Genomic DNA, 13,441 nt, shown 5'->3' with positions numbered 1-13,441 from the left:
GACACACTGGTGCTACATGATTCTGTGGCGGTTATGCTCTCACCTGGTTATCCCATCCTTAATGTAGTACAGAAGGCATTCAGACATCAGGGGGTCCTCATTCAGATTGACCAGGTGAGGCGTCTAGGAGGGAAAGAGTCAACGGGTCAAAGGCATTCTCAGTAACCGTGCCAGACACCAAGCCATGTCACAGGACAGCCCCACCCTCAAAAACACGGCCATCTGACAGGCTGCTCCACTGCACGGAGCCTCCACTCCTGCCCCAGCATAATTCCAGGAGAGAATATTTGGGGTAGGGTGTGACACTCTGTACCTCAGGGGAACAACCAGCACCCCAATGTTCATCCGTGTAAAATGACTGTGTGGTATCCAATACAAAGTTTGTCATGTTGGGTGTCTTTGGAAGGCTCATGATGCACTGAGTATGGTTGTTATAGTGATGTTATAGTAGTCGTTATAGTTATGTTATAGGTTATAATTTCATGTATATAGTTATGAGGCTGAAAATGTATCCTGGTGGCTTAAAATAAGCCCATGCAAAAACTCTACAAGAGCTGAGAGGCAGTTCACACCTCATCAGGACATGTATGGAACAAACCCAGCCCAGCCTCACAGGAACAAAGGACGCTGACCTAGACAGCAACAAAAGAATCTGTTCGACTCTCAAGGGAGTCACCTCCTTTCCTTTGATCAGTTTGGCATTGCGATGAGGTAATGCTCACCTGACTCTGAAGGCAGCACTAAGCCAATAGGGAAGAAAGGACATGATAAAAAGGAGAGACATTTGCCATGCTCTTCCTCTCTCTCTTCCACCTACATCTACGGAGACCACACCAAGCGACTGAAGCGCTGATCAAAGGTGCTGAAGAGCACCCAGCCAGACTGTGGAGAGAAGCATCTAAAGGCTTGTCTACACTGGCAAGTTTGTGCGCAGTAAAACAGCTTTGAGCACTGTAACTCCCGAGGTGCACACACTGCCAAGCCACTTAGTGCGCAGAATCTGCACAGTTGCAGCGCTCTAAAAAAACCACCTCAATGGGAGGTGTAGAGCTTTCTGCACCGGGGCTACAGCACTGCGGTGCCAGTGTAGACCCCCCTGGTCAATTACAGCGCTGCGATTGACCTCTGGGAGGTGTCCCACAATGCCTGTTCTCACCTCTCTGGCCATCGGTTTGAACTCTACTGCCCTGCCCTCAGGTGACCAACCGTCAGCCCCACCCCATACATTCCTTTGCAAATTTGAAAGTCCCTTTCCTGTTTCCTCTGTGATGCATGCAGTGGTCTCAGTGCATCTTTCCAGGTGGCCATGCCTGCTCCATGCACCACGTAATCCCCTGCTTAGAGCAATGCCAAGCTACTGGACCTCATCGGTATTTGGGGAGAGGAGGCAGTGCAGATACCTATGGACACATGTCTAGATGCATGATAGAAAAGGGCCATGATCAGGACACATTGCAGTGCAGGGTCAAAGTGAAGGAGCTGTGGAATGCCTACCACAAGGCGCGGGAGGCAAACCGCTGCTCTGGTGCTGTGACCACGAGCTGCCTGTTCTACAAAGAGCTGGACGCGATACTCGGTGGTGATCCCACCTCCACTGTGAAGTCCCCTGTGGATACTTCATTGGCTTCATTGCCAGTCGAGAGTGGACCGAGCCAGGAGGAGGTAATTTTGGATGAAGAGGGGCAGGGGGAACCAGAGGCAGAGGATGACTCGGAGGCCAGAGATGCATGCAGTCAGGAGCTCTTTTTTACCCCGGAGGAGTCTAGCTAGTGTGACAAAGTTCCTCCTCTACCTTGGTGGGTCTTGCGCTTATTGGCGGATTTGTTCACCTTGGAGCTTCATGACAGCCCTCAGCTTGGCCGTTTTTCTGAACCCACAGTCCAGGTCGACTCCTTCTGTGTCTGATCAGGAGTTGGGAGGTTTGGGGGGAACCCGGGCCCGCCCTCGACTCCGGGTTCCAGCCCAGGGCCCTGTGGAATGCAGCTGTCTAGAGTGCCTCCTGGAACAGCTGTGCGACAGCTACAACTCCCTGGGCTACTTCCCCATGGCCTCCTCCCAACACCTTCTTTATCCTCACCATAGGACCTTCCTCCTGGTGACTGATAATGCTTGTACTCCTCAGTCATCCAACAGTATACGTTCTCACTCTCAGTTCCTAGTGCCTCTTGCTCCCAGCTCCTTACACGCGCACCATAAACTGAAGTGAACTCCTTTTTAAACCCAGGTGCCCTGATTAGCCTGCCTTAATTGATTCTAGCAGCTTCTTGATTGGCTGCAGGTGTTCTAATCAGCCTGTCTGTCTTAATTGTCTCCAGAAGGTTCCTGATTGTTCTGGAACCTTCTCTGTTCCCTTACCCAGGGAAAAGGGACCTACTTAACCTGGGGCTAATATATCTGCCTTCTATTACTGTCTTGTAGCCCTCTGGCCCGACCCTGTCACACCAGTCACAGCAGGCGGATATTGGCGAAGCAGAAACAGGAGAGGAGGCCCTGGTAAGTGGATCTGGTTTTGGAAATTGCTGAAGAGAGTTGTTGGGGGCAGGAAGCTGCAGAAAGCAGGCTTGTCTCCCACATCATGCCTAGTTTGAGCGGCTGTTGATACACTCCCTCACTTCATGGGAATCTCCCTCAGAGATCTCCAGGAAACTCTTGTGGAGATACTGGGCAATCCGCTCCCGCTGGTTCCTCGGCAGAGCTGCTTTGTTTCTTGCCCCATCAACAGTAACTTTCCCCCACCACTGTGCCGTCATGGGGAGCGGATGGGGGAGACCATAGCTGCACACAGGCTAGCTGCATAGGGACCAGGTTGGAAGCTGCAGGCCTGGAGAACACCCTTCCTTGATTCCCTGCTCACCCTCAACAGTGAGATATCTTCCAAAATGATAATCTCCTGTGGAAAGTGTGGGGACAGGAATGATTATCAGCCCCCCTCCCCTCCCGCCACAGTGCTGGCTCTCCCCAAGTGCCCAAGAGCCATGTGCCTAGTGTACAGCAGGGTCCGGGAACAGTGATTTACTTTGCCCCTGTGGCTACTCACCATTTTGGAGGTCTTGTGGCTTGTGTGTGCTTGCCTGGAGTCAGCCAGTTAGTGTTAGCTGTGTTTTAAAGCACTGAAAAAGTGTTGTCTGTGTTGCAAACAATACTGCTTCTGTAAAAGGTTGCATTTGAACTTCACAGAGATGACCGTGGGAGGCCAGCCTCCCTTATTGGCGGCAGAATGGTTGTGAAGAATTCGAAAGCAGCTAAGAAGGACTAAGGAGGACTTTATGTATGAGGTTATGATACAGTCCGCCGCCGAGAAAAAGGAATTGAAGGAGTGGCAGGACAGCAAGAAGAGGGAACAAAAGGCAAACGCGGCACACCAGAAAGAAGACACGGAGCGGCTCTTAACAGTTATGGAGCACCAAGTGGACATGCTCCAGGGAGATACTAGCTCTTCAAACCAAGCAGCTCTGCACCTGCTCTCCCCTGCAGCCGCTGTTGCAAAAAACTTTCCCATGCTCCGCCCGCCAATATACTCTTATCAACCTCCTAGCTCTACTCTCTACCCGCAGTATTCCACTCCTCCCTCCTCACTCCCAATGCCTACTGCACTCAACACCCATCCATCTGTAGTTTGGCCCTGCTGAAGTACAGCACCCGCTGCATCGTACTCCAAAGGAGAAGATTGGGTATGATCCCTAGACATACATAAATCAATAGCCGTCCCGGGACCCCTCCTCCTCTTGAAACCTTCCATTCCCCCATTCCCTCCCCCCCACCCCCCTACCTGCTGATTAATTTTTTCGTTTGACTCTCTCCTCTGGTTGTTGTCTTTCAATAAAATAATTGTGTTTGTTTGAAAGCAATCTTTATTCTATTAAGTGAAAGCAAAAAGAGCACTGCAAGGCAACATATGTACAGCTATGTTAAGGCCCCTTCTTGCATCATGTGCAACAATCACCTCGTAGCATTACAAGCATTGCAATCCCGAGCACAGCAACAAATATTAATGGCTTTCAGCTTCAAATTGCTGCCTCAAAGCATCCCTGATCCTTATGGCCCCACGCTGTGCCCCTCTAATAGCCCTGGTCTCTGGCTGTTCAAACTCAGCCTCCAGGTGCTGAGTCTCTGCTGTCCAGCCCTGAGTGAATCTTTCACCCTTCCCTTCACAAATATTATGGTGTGCACAGCATGCGGCTATAAGCATAGGAATATTATCATCGGCCATGTCCAGTTTCCCATACAGGCATCGCCAGCAGGCTTTTAAATGGCCGAATGCACACTCCAGTCATTCTGCATTTTGCTCAGCCTGTTGTTGAACTGCTCCTTGCTGCTGTCAAGTTGCCCCGTGTATGGCTTCATGAGCCACGGCATTAAGCGGTAGGTGGAGTCTCCCAGGATCACAGTGGGCATTTCAACTTCCCCCATGGTGATCTTCTGGTCTGGGAAGAAAGTCCCTGCTTGCAGCTTCTTGAACAGGCCAGTGTTATGAAAGATGCGTGCATCATGCACTTTTCCGGACCAGCCTGTGTTAATGTCTGTGAAACGCTTACGGTGATCCACAAGCGCCTGGAGAACCACTGAGAAATACATCTTGCGATTAATGTACTCGTTGGCTAGGTGGTCTGGTGCCAGAATTGGAATGTGTGTGCCATCTATCACCCCTCCGCAGTTAGGGAAGCCCATCTGTGCAAAGCCATCCACAATCTCACGCATGTTGCCCAGAGTCATGGTCTTTCGGAGCTGGATGCGATTAATGGCCCTGCACACTTCCATCAACACGAGTCCAATGCTCGACTTTCCCACTCCGAACTGGTTAGCGACCCATCAGTAGGAGTCTGGAGTAGCCAGCTTCCACAGTGCAATCACCAAGCGCTTCTCCAACAGCAGGGCAGCTCTCATTCTTGTGTCCTTGCACCACAGGGCTGGTGCAAGCTCTTCACACAGTCCCATGAATGTGGCTTTCCTCATGCAAAAGTTCTGCAGCCACTGCTCGTCATCCCAGACGTGCATCACAATGTGATCTTAGTGCTTGTTTCCCGATCCCAAAAGCGGTGTTCCACAGTGGTCAGCACCATAGTGAATGCCACAAGAAATCTTGTGTCGTAGCTACTTCGCATGGCGAGATCAATGTTGCACTCCTCTTGCCTTTGTAGTTTAAGGAATAACTCCACTGCCACTTGTGACGTGTTGGTCAGTCCGAACAGCATTCTTGTCAACAGCTCAGGATCCATTCCTGCAGCCAGAAAGAGGCAGGGCAGGGCGCGCAGTACACAAACCGTTGAAAGATGGTGCCAAATGCAGATGGAAGCACAGGGATTGCTGGTATACGAAGCAATGTGTCACAGGGCATTGGGTCAGGACCCAGGATGCCCCGCGACCTCTTCCGCCTTCCCACAAGTCTTAGTAGCAGAAGAGAAAGAGGTGCTCTGTGGGAGAGCTGCCCAGAGTGCACCTCTCTGAATAGCGCCGCAAGTGTGAACATGCTATTGCGGAGGCAGCTGTCAGTGTGAACACACAACAGCAGTTTTCCTTCAGCGCTCTCTGAGCGGTGTTGTAACTGCTGGTGCTGTAACTTTGCCTGTGTAGACATGCTCTAAGTTTGTAAGGACATTGAAAGTGTTAAGATCAGCTTAGAATGTGTTTTGCTTTTATTTAATTTCACCAAATCTGACTTGTTATGCTTTGACTTATACTCACTTAAAATCTATCTTTATAGTTAATAAACCTGTTTGTTTATTCTACCTGAAAAAGTGTGTTTGGTTTGAAGCGTGTCAGAGACTCTCCTTAGGATAACAAGCCTGGTACATACCAATTTCTTTGTTAAATTGACAAACTCATAAAAGCTTGCAGTGTCCAGTGGGCAAAACTGGACACTGCAAGATGGAGGTTCCTAGGGTTTAGTCTGGGACCAAAGACATTGGCTAGTCTCATTCGGTTGCAAGTAGCTGGGAGCAGCTTACATGCCAGAGGCTGTGTGTGAACAGCCCAGGAGTGGGGGTTCTCACAGCAGAGCAGGGTAAGGCTGGCTCCCAGAGTCAAGAATTGGAGTGCCCTAACAGATCACCAATTCAGATAACACCAGAGGGGAACGTCACATAGGGATTTTCAAAGGTGGCTAAAGAGAGTCAGGTACCCAACTCCCATTGACATTTACTGGGCTTCTAACTTCTTTGACAGTTCCTGCCTCCCTGAACAGTGCCTCACAAGCTGATTAAAAATCAAAACAGAAGCCGGAACAGCAGAGCTGGGGCCTGGTTCCCCTGTGCCCTGCATCTGACCAGGCCATTTACTTTCATGCCAAGGGGGCATATCAGGCTTTCCATTCACAGCAGGGTCCATTCACACCCACTTTGCACAGGTGCCAGTGATGGCGCCACATGGGGGTTGGGGAAATCAGGTCTGTTCAGCATTGACGTTGCTTCTCTAACTGGCTTGGAAAATGTAAAGAAATTTGCCTCAACTTTCTAATACCACCCTACATTTGAGTAAAAGTCAAGTGGGTCGTGTGAGCCAAGGGGCATGGACATACTACTGTAACACAGAAGGGCCTATACATCCTTTGAGCTGGAGCTGAGATTCCTGAATTCACCAGCACCTGGTAGCTTCTTTATTCAATTACAGCCAGCCAAGTCCTCCCATGGCACAACTAACGCACCCCCAAATGGCCAAGGAGCAGCCGTGCTGCTAGGAGGAAGCACTCAGTGCTGGAATTTTAGCTGCCAGAAGCAGAGCACTTTTGGGAGCAAGCTCACATTGTTATAATCTTACACCTGATTGATCCCTTGTGGGAGATCCTCTAAAATCACAACCATAAAACCAGTCTACACGGTATGCAAAGAGAATCAGAAACTGTCCCTCATGTAAGGGCAAACAGTCAACACACTGAGGAGTGGAAGGGTTATTTATTAAAAGATGAAGATCACAGACCTTAAGCAATTCCTGCTTTATAGGATTAGGTGATTCCTGAGCCCCTCAGTCCCTGCCTCTCAGGAAGAGAGCCCGCAGATGCACAAGGAGAAAGAATTAGTTACTGAGTCTATCTGACAATTGGGAGTAGCCAAAATGTCTCCTCTGCATCCTCCACCCAATCTACTAAAGCCTGGTCACAACAGATGATGCAGTCGCTTCTTTCCTCCTCCCCCTCATTGAGCTGGCTTTTTCTGCTTCTTCCTCTCACTTTCTCATCTAGATCTTCCTGCTTTGCAGCCTGTGCTAAGCTAACCCTTGCAGCCTTTGCTTCGCCCTGGGACATCAGCTCTCACTTGGGGAGGACTGCTAAGGTGGTTTTTGTTAGGATATTGCACAAGTGTCTGTAGACAAGAATCTCCATAACGCCTGCATAAAATTCACCTCCTCATGCGGTATTGAGCACCTGAATAAGTGGCTTGATTTTCAAAGTGCTGAGCTCTGATTAACTACCCCACACCTCAACAGGTGTTGCAGGGTGCACAGCACTTTCTGATTTATCCAGGTGCCCAAATATGGAGTTAAGTGCTTCGTTATGGGGATCCACTTTTGCAAAAGGCCTTACTTTCTCTCTCTACCCATCCAGTTATGTGTTAATTAGACACCTGTTTCCTGGGTATCTATCTATTAATGATACTTATATGACCTCTTTATTATAGCATCTAAGCACCTTACCACTGCTCGTGTATTTACTCTCTGAACACTGCAGGAGATAGGTGTGACATTCTGTACCTTGGAGGAACACCCAGCATCTCATATTCATCCTTATAATATGATTGTGTGGTATCTAATGCACAGTTTATCATGTCATGTGTCTTTGGAAGGCTCATGATGTACTGAGCATTGTTGTTATGGTAATGTTATAGTAATTCGTTGTTATAGTAATGTTACAGGTTGTAATTTCATGTATATAGTTATGAGGCTGAAAATGTGTCCTCAAGGCTTAAAGCAAGCCCAGGCAAAAACTCTCCAGGAGCAGAGGGACAGTTCACACCTCATCAGGGCATGTATGGGACAAACCCAGCCCAGCCTCACAGGAACAAAGAACACTGGCCAAGGCAACAACAAAAGATCTGTTGGACTCTCGAGTGAGTCACCCCCTTCCTTTGGTCAGTTTGGGACTGTGATGAGGTAATGCTCACCTCACTCTGAAGAGGGGGGCAAAGCCAAGAGGGAAGAAAGGACATGATAAAAGGGAGAGTCATGCTTCCTCTCTCTTCCACCTCCATCTACAGACATCACCACCAAGCGACTGAAGCCTGGCTGAAGGGCAACCAGTCAGCCTGTGGTGAGAAGCATCTAAGTTTGTAAGGGCACTGAAAGTGTTAAAATCAGTTTAGGATGCATTTTGCTTTTATTTCATTTCACCAAATCTGACTTGTTATGCTTTGACTTATAATCACTTAAAATCTATCTTTGTAGTTACTAAATCTGTTTGTTTATTCTACCTGAAGAAGTGTATTTGATTTAAAGCATGTCAGAGATTCCCCTTGGGATAACAAGCCTGGTGCATATCAATTTCTTTGTTAAACAGACGAACTCATATAATCTTGCAGTGTCCAGCGGGCATAACTGAACACTGCAAGAAGGAGGTTCCTAGGGTTGTGTCTGGGACCAGAGATATTGGCTAGTATCATTCGGTTCCTCAATCCAAGGAGCAGCTTACATGCCAGAGACTGTGCGTGAACAGTCCAGGAGTGGGGGTTCTCACAGCAGAGCAGGGTAAGACTGGCTCCCAATCGAGGACTGGAGTGACCCAACAGATAACACCAGGGGAAAGTCACAGTGGCACAGCAAGTAGGTGTTTGTACAGCTTGTTACTCCAAGTGGAGTTCACACTTTAAGAACTGATATTTGTGATTTTAAGTGAGTCTTAAGTGCAGTGGCTAAGAACGGTCAGGAGGAGGTCACAATTTTGTTATTTTCTGTTTGTTTATTTTGGATGCGGGAAATAAGCACAAGAAAGCAGAAAAATGACTACCAATAAGGCAGCTACAAAAAGTAGAGCTGGCCAGACTGGAAGCTGCAGAGAAGGAAAAGGACCACAAGTGTCATATGTGGCAGGCAGAAATGAGGCTCAAAGAAGCAGCTGCGACCAGGGAAACTATGGAGACAGAGGCAGCCAGGGAGGAGGCTGCACACAGAAGGGCCGTGGAAGAAAAACAGAGAGAGAGAGAAAAAAGAGAAAGAGAGTGAAAACACCAACTGGACCTGCTAGAGAAGCAGAACTAGAACCCTCCGATCCCAATGACTCCCACCACTCCAAAAATCCACAAATGGGAACACTTCTGTCCTGATGATAAGAGAGTTCCTATCCTAACTGCAAAATTAAATGGAAAAGCTTGAAATGTATTCATATATTTATAGATATTAAGGTCAGAAGGGACCATTATGATCATCTAGTCTGACCTCCTGCACAATGCAGGCCACCGAATCTCACTCACCCACTCCTGCAATAAACCTCTCACCTTTGTCTGAGCTACTGAAGTCCTCAACTCATGGTTTAAAGACTTCAAGGTGAAGAGAATCCTCCAGCAAGTAATCTGTGCCCCATGCTGCAGAGGAAGGTGAAAACCCCCCAGGGCCTCTTCCAATCTGCCCTGGAGGAAAATTCCTTCCCGACCCCAAATATGGCAATCTGGCTGGGCAAGATTCATCAGCCAGATACCCAGGAAAGAATTCTCTGTAGTAACTCAGATCCCACCCCATCTAACATTCCATCACAGGCCATTGGGCCTATTTACCATGAATAGTTAAAGATCAATTAATTGCCAAAATCATGTTATCCCATCATACCTTCTCCTCCATAAACTTATCAAGTTGAATCTTAATTCAATGGAATGCCTATTGAAGATGCTTTAGACTATTGTAAATTTGAAGATACTGTTTTGCGAAGTTTTCAGATTACCCCTGAAACATATAGAGTTACATTTAGGAATCTTAAGAGGGATATTGGCATGAATAATGGGAAATATGTAAACAAAATGAAAGATTTGTTGGGAAAATGGGTGAGGGGTAAAGAGGTGGTAAGTTTTGAGGGAATGTTGATCTTCTTGTTCAGGAGCATTTCCTAAGCATATGTAAGGCTGATGTAAAGCAGTGTCTATGGGACAAAGATGTAAAGTCTGTGGCTTTTTTAGCTGATGCCTTCTAACAGCATCAGGCATCAACTGAGGGCAGGCCACAGAAAAGGGGGGTTAAAACTGGTGGGAAGGGAGGATCCCATTTTGCCCCTGGGAAGAGAGAAGGGGGTTGGGAGTCTAAACATTCTCCTACCCCAAAACATTCCTCCAACCCTCATTCCAAATCTCCTGTGAAAGCAGAAGAGCCCAAAAGGTGCTATCAGTGTAATTCCACTGATCACCTGAGGAATACGCATCCTGTGCTAAGAGGAAGCAGGCAACCAATAGCTCATGTTAGTTCTGCTGTCCTCAACACAGAAACTCCCCCAAGCAATTGAAATCTATCATATTGGTTTTGTGAGGTTAGCCTCTGCAGAACCAGATATCGAGCATATTAAGGCTGTCCAAATGAATGGCAAGGAGTACTTGGGGTAGAGGGATACAGGGGCCCAGATCTCTCTGGTTAAGCAGAGTGTGGTCCTAAAGGCTAGTGTGCTACCTGGCCAAATGGCAGAGATTGTGGGGGTGGACGAAAGCATATTCCTTGATTACCATGTGGTTTGGGAAGGTTTGGAAAGTGTTTTGACTGTGGGGGTAATAGAACACCTCCTAGTCAACCTGCTCCTTGGTAATGATTTTTTCCGTGTAGCTCAGGTTAAAGTATTTGCCTGCCGCAGGAGGGAGTTTTATGCTGAGATCCCCGAAGGAAAGGGTAAGGTCTCAGGAACTGCTGAGAGAATGGGAGAGAGTCTCCTTGATTCTTCTGCAGCAGGGAGAAGCCACACCCTTCCAGGTGGGAGGGTGGTTGAGACCAACTCCTGCACCGCAGCTGGAGGCAACACCACATCAGGAAGGGATGGGAGTATAATGCCTGCCATGGAGAGAGCAGTCCAAGTTGCTAGCTGCCAGCAGGTCGCAGCTGAACCAGAGACAAACCCGCTCTAGGGAGCATAGAGAAATGTGTCCCAGAGGAGAGCCCAGAGAAGGGGCAGGGAATCCAAGAAACCACCGAGGTTGGTGAGGAATCCTGTGACTTCCAAGTATGGGAGGCAGTGTCCTTCCAAGTATGGGAGGGGCTGAGACTAGCTCCTTTCCAGCAGAAGGCAACATGCCCTCAAGCACAGGGGCAGGAGAGGTGTTGTCAGGGATTAAGGAAACTGTCCCAGTTGTTAGCTGGCAGAGTTCTGCAGCTGAACAAGAGACAGAACCCTTCCTAGGGGCACAGAGAAATGTGTCTTAGGAGGGGGCCCAGAGGAGAAAACTGGGAAAGGAATAGTGGGGGTACAGGAATGTCTCTTCACTAGTCACTTGGGGCAGGATGCCCAGGACATTAGGAGGATGGCTGGGTCAGCATCTGTGCACCCAGTCACTCCACCTGTGACCCAGGTTTTGAGAAGCAACTGTGTAACTGACCTCCTGGAGGGGAGCAGTCACACAGCTGACGTCTCACAGAAAGGGGTGGTGGAAGGTACCCCAATCCAGATCCCAGTTTTTCAGGATGCTATTTCTGATAAGTTTTTGGAAAGTAACTGTGTCTCTAAATCAAGATGCAGCTCCAGTGTGTGTGATAACAGAGGAGTTGGGACCAGAAAATTGCCAGGTGGTAGTTTGCCAGAATGCGAATGATCCAACTGACAGAGAAAGAGGTGTTTTCCCCCAGGCTGATGAGACAGAGAGCAGTTATGGGAAAGCTGCTGGGAAAAAGTGAATCTGATCAAAGGGTAAACACACCTAGCCCAGAGAGCACAGATCAAAGCCCTCTAGGGGGCAGGGAGGGACTCAGTGCTGCAGGGAGGGGGGAAACAGAGGGTAACCCCAAAAGAGGAGCTGGATTTTCTGCATATCTACAGTCCTGGGGTTGGGAGACGGCTCCCCAAAGGGCCAGACAATGTGCAGGATCCCCCTGAACACCTATCTTGCCAGACCCTAGGCACCAAAATTCAAGAAACATGATTAAATTAAGAGCCCACACAGAGGGGAACACTGGAGGGAAGGAAAAGCCAGTGACTGATTACATGGGACAGAGTCAAAGGACACTATGGGTAATGAACAAACTAACCTCAAACTACACTATCTGAACAGAGGACGTGCTATCATAAAGACACTTAGAAACGCACATCTGAGATAAAAATTTTGGTATTAATGTTAAGTTTTGGGGATAAGAATTTTGACACGGATGTTAAAACTTATGATAATGCTACTTTTCAATTAATACCTGTAAACGGATTTAAAGCTTATCACAGCAGAGAAACCATAAAAAACCTGGTTTGCTGTGTGTGAATGGGGAAACTGAGGCACACTGTCTCATGGCCTTAATGGCTGGATGCCAAAAGAACTATAACACAATCTGGGAAAGGGAAGGGAAAATTAGCTGGATGTTTCTATTAAAACAATCAGCAGTGAAACAGTGAACAGGGTTGATGTTTAAAGCATCATTTTTATGTTTCAAAGTCAATACCCACTGAGCTAGACGGGTCAGTTCACATGTCTCGGTGCTAATCAGAAATGAGTTGGACTAATAGGAATTTAGCAGGGAGGTATTTTCCAAGTGCTGCTTCCGGGCAGTAGGTATATTTTTAGAAGGATCTGATTGGTCTGATGGAAGAGATTAAAGAAATCCCACCTACCTTTTTTGGAGAGAAAACACCCAGCGTGCCTCCATCTTCTCTCATGGCCACGCCCATTTCTGCCAGCAAAGCTTCCCTGAGCAACAGCAAAAGCAAAAGTCTGTCAAAACAACCTGTGTTGTTAGTTTTTTGCATCAGAGCAGCCCCTAGAGAAACCAACTGAGATCAGGATCCCGCTAAGGGCTGCACAGACACAGACCCTGCCTCAAAGCGCTCACGGTTCAATTGGAAACAAGGCGAATCAAGTGGAAGGAGGAGGGCAAAGATGGAGGAAGGTAACCATGAGAGGAACATATGTTTACACAGACTAGCTATGGGCTTTGTTAGATATTTGTACAGTGCTTAGGAAAATGACCCCCATCATGAGAGTTCAATTAAACAATTATATCAATAAAGAATATTAATGATTTCAGTAATTCCATTTCCTTGAAGCCCTCTAAATTAAGGCAGACATTCCATTTATAATATTTAGCTAGTGCCAGCTATTTGAGGATCTCAAAGTGTCTTATAAATGTTAATGAAGTAAGACTCAGCTGTGAAGCAGGATAGTACTATTAGCTCCGTGTTACAGATGAGGGAAATCAAGGCAGAGAGAGATTAAATGTTTTATAGGAGGTCATGAAGAAAGCTTGTAGACTGATTTGGTGCCTTACCAACAAGACCATCCACCTCTTCCTTTTGGAGGGCTGATCACTGTATTGAAATGGTTGTACGGAGACATTATCTTCTCTCTCTCTCATC

The 13,441-nt window shown here is 47.7% G+C and overlaps 1 protein-coding gene across 17 annotated transcripts in view; it reads right to left on the bottom strand.

The window, feature by feature from the left end:
• KIF1A (kinesin family member 1A) overlaps positions 1-13,441 on the bottom strand; it is a 183,542-nt gene that overhangs the window by 93,976 nt on the left and 76,125 nt on the right. For all 17 annotated transcript variants that reach the window (XM_077825919.1, XM_077825924.1, XM_077825925.1 and 14 more), the window contains 2 exons: positions 12,701-12,776; positions 44-123 (listed from right to left, as the gene is read on the bottom strand). In XM_077825919.1, coding sequence (XP_077682045.1) covers positions 44-123; positions 12,701-12,776 — 156 coding nt within the window. The remainder of the gene's footprint in view (positions 1-43; positions 124-12,700; positions 12,777-13,441) is intronic.

Source organism: Eretmochelys imbricata, chromosome 9, assembly GCF_965152235.1.
Source record: "Eretmochelys imbricata isolate rEreImb1 chromosome 9, rEreImb1.hap1, whole genome shotgun sequence".
NCBI classification, from domain to species: domain Eukaryota; kingdom Metazoa; phylum Chordata; order Testudines; family Cheloniidae; genus Eretmochelys; species Eretmochelys imbricata.
This window is presented reverse-complemented; position numbering and strand designations above follow the sequence as displayed.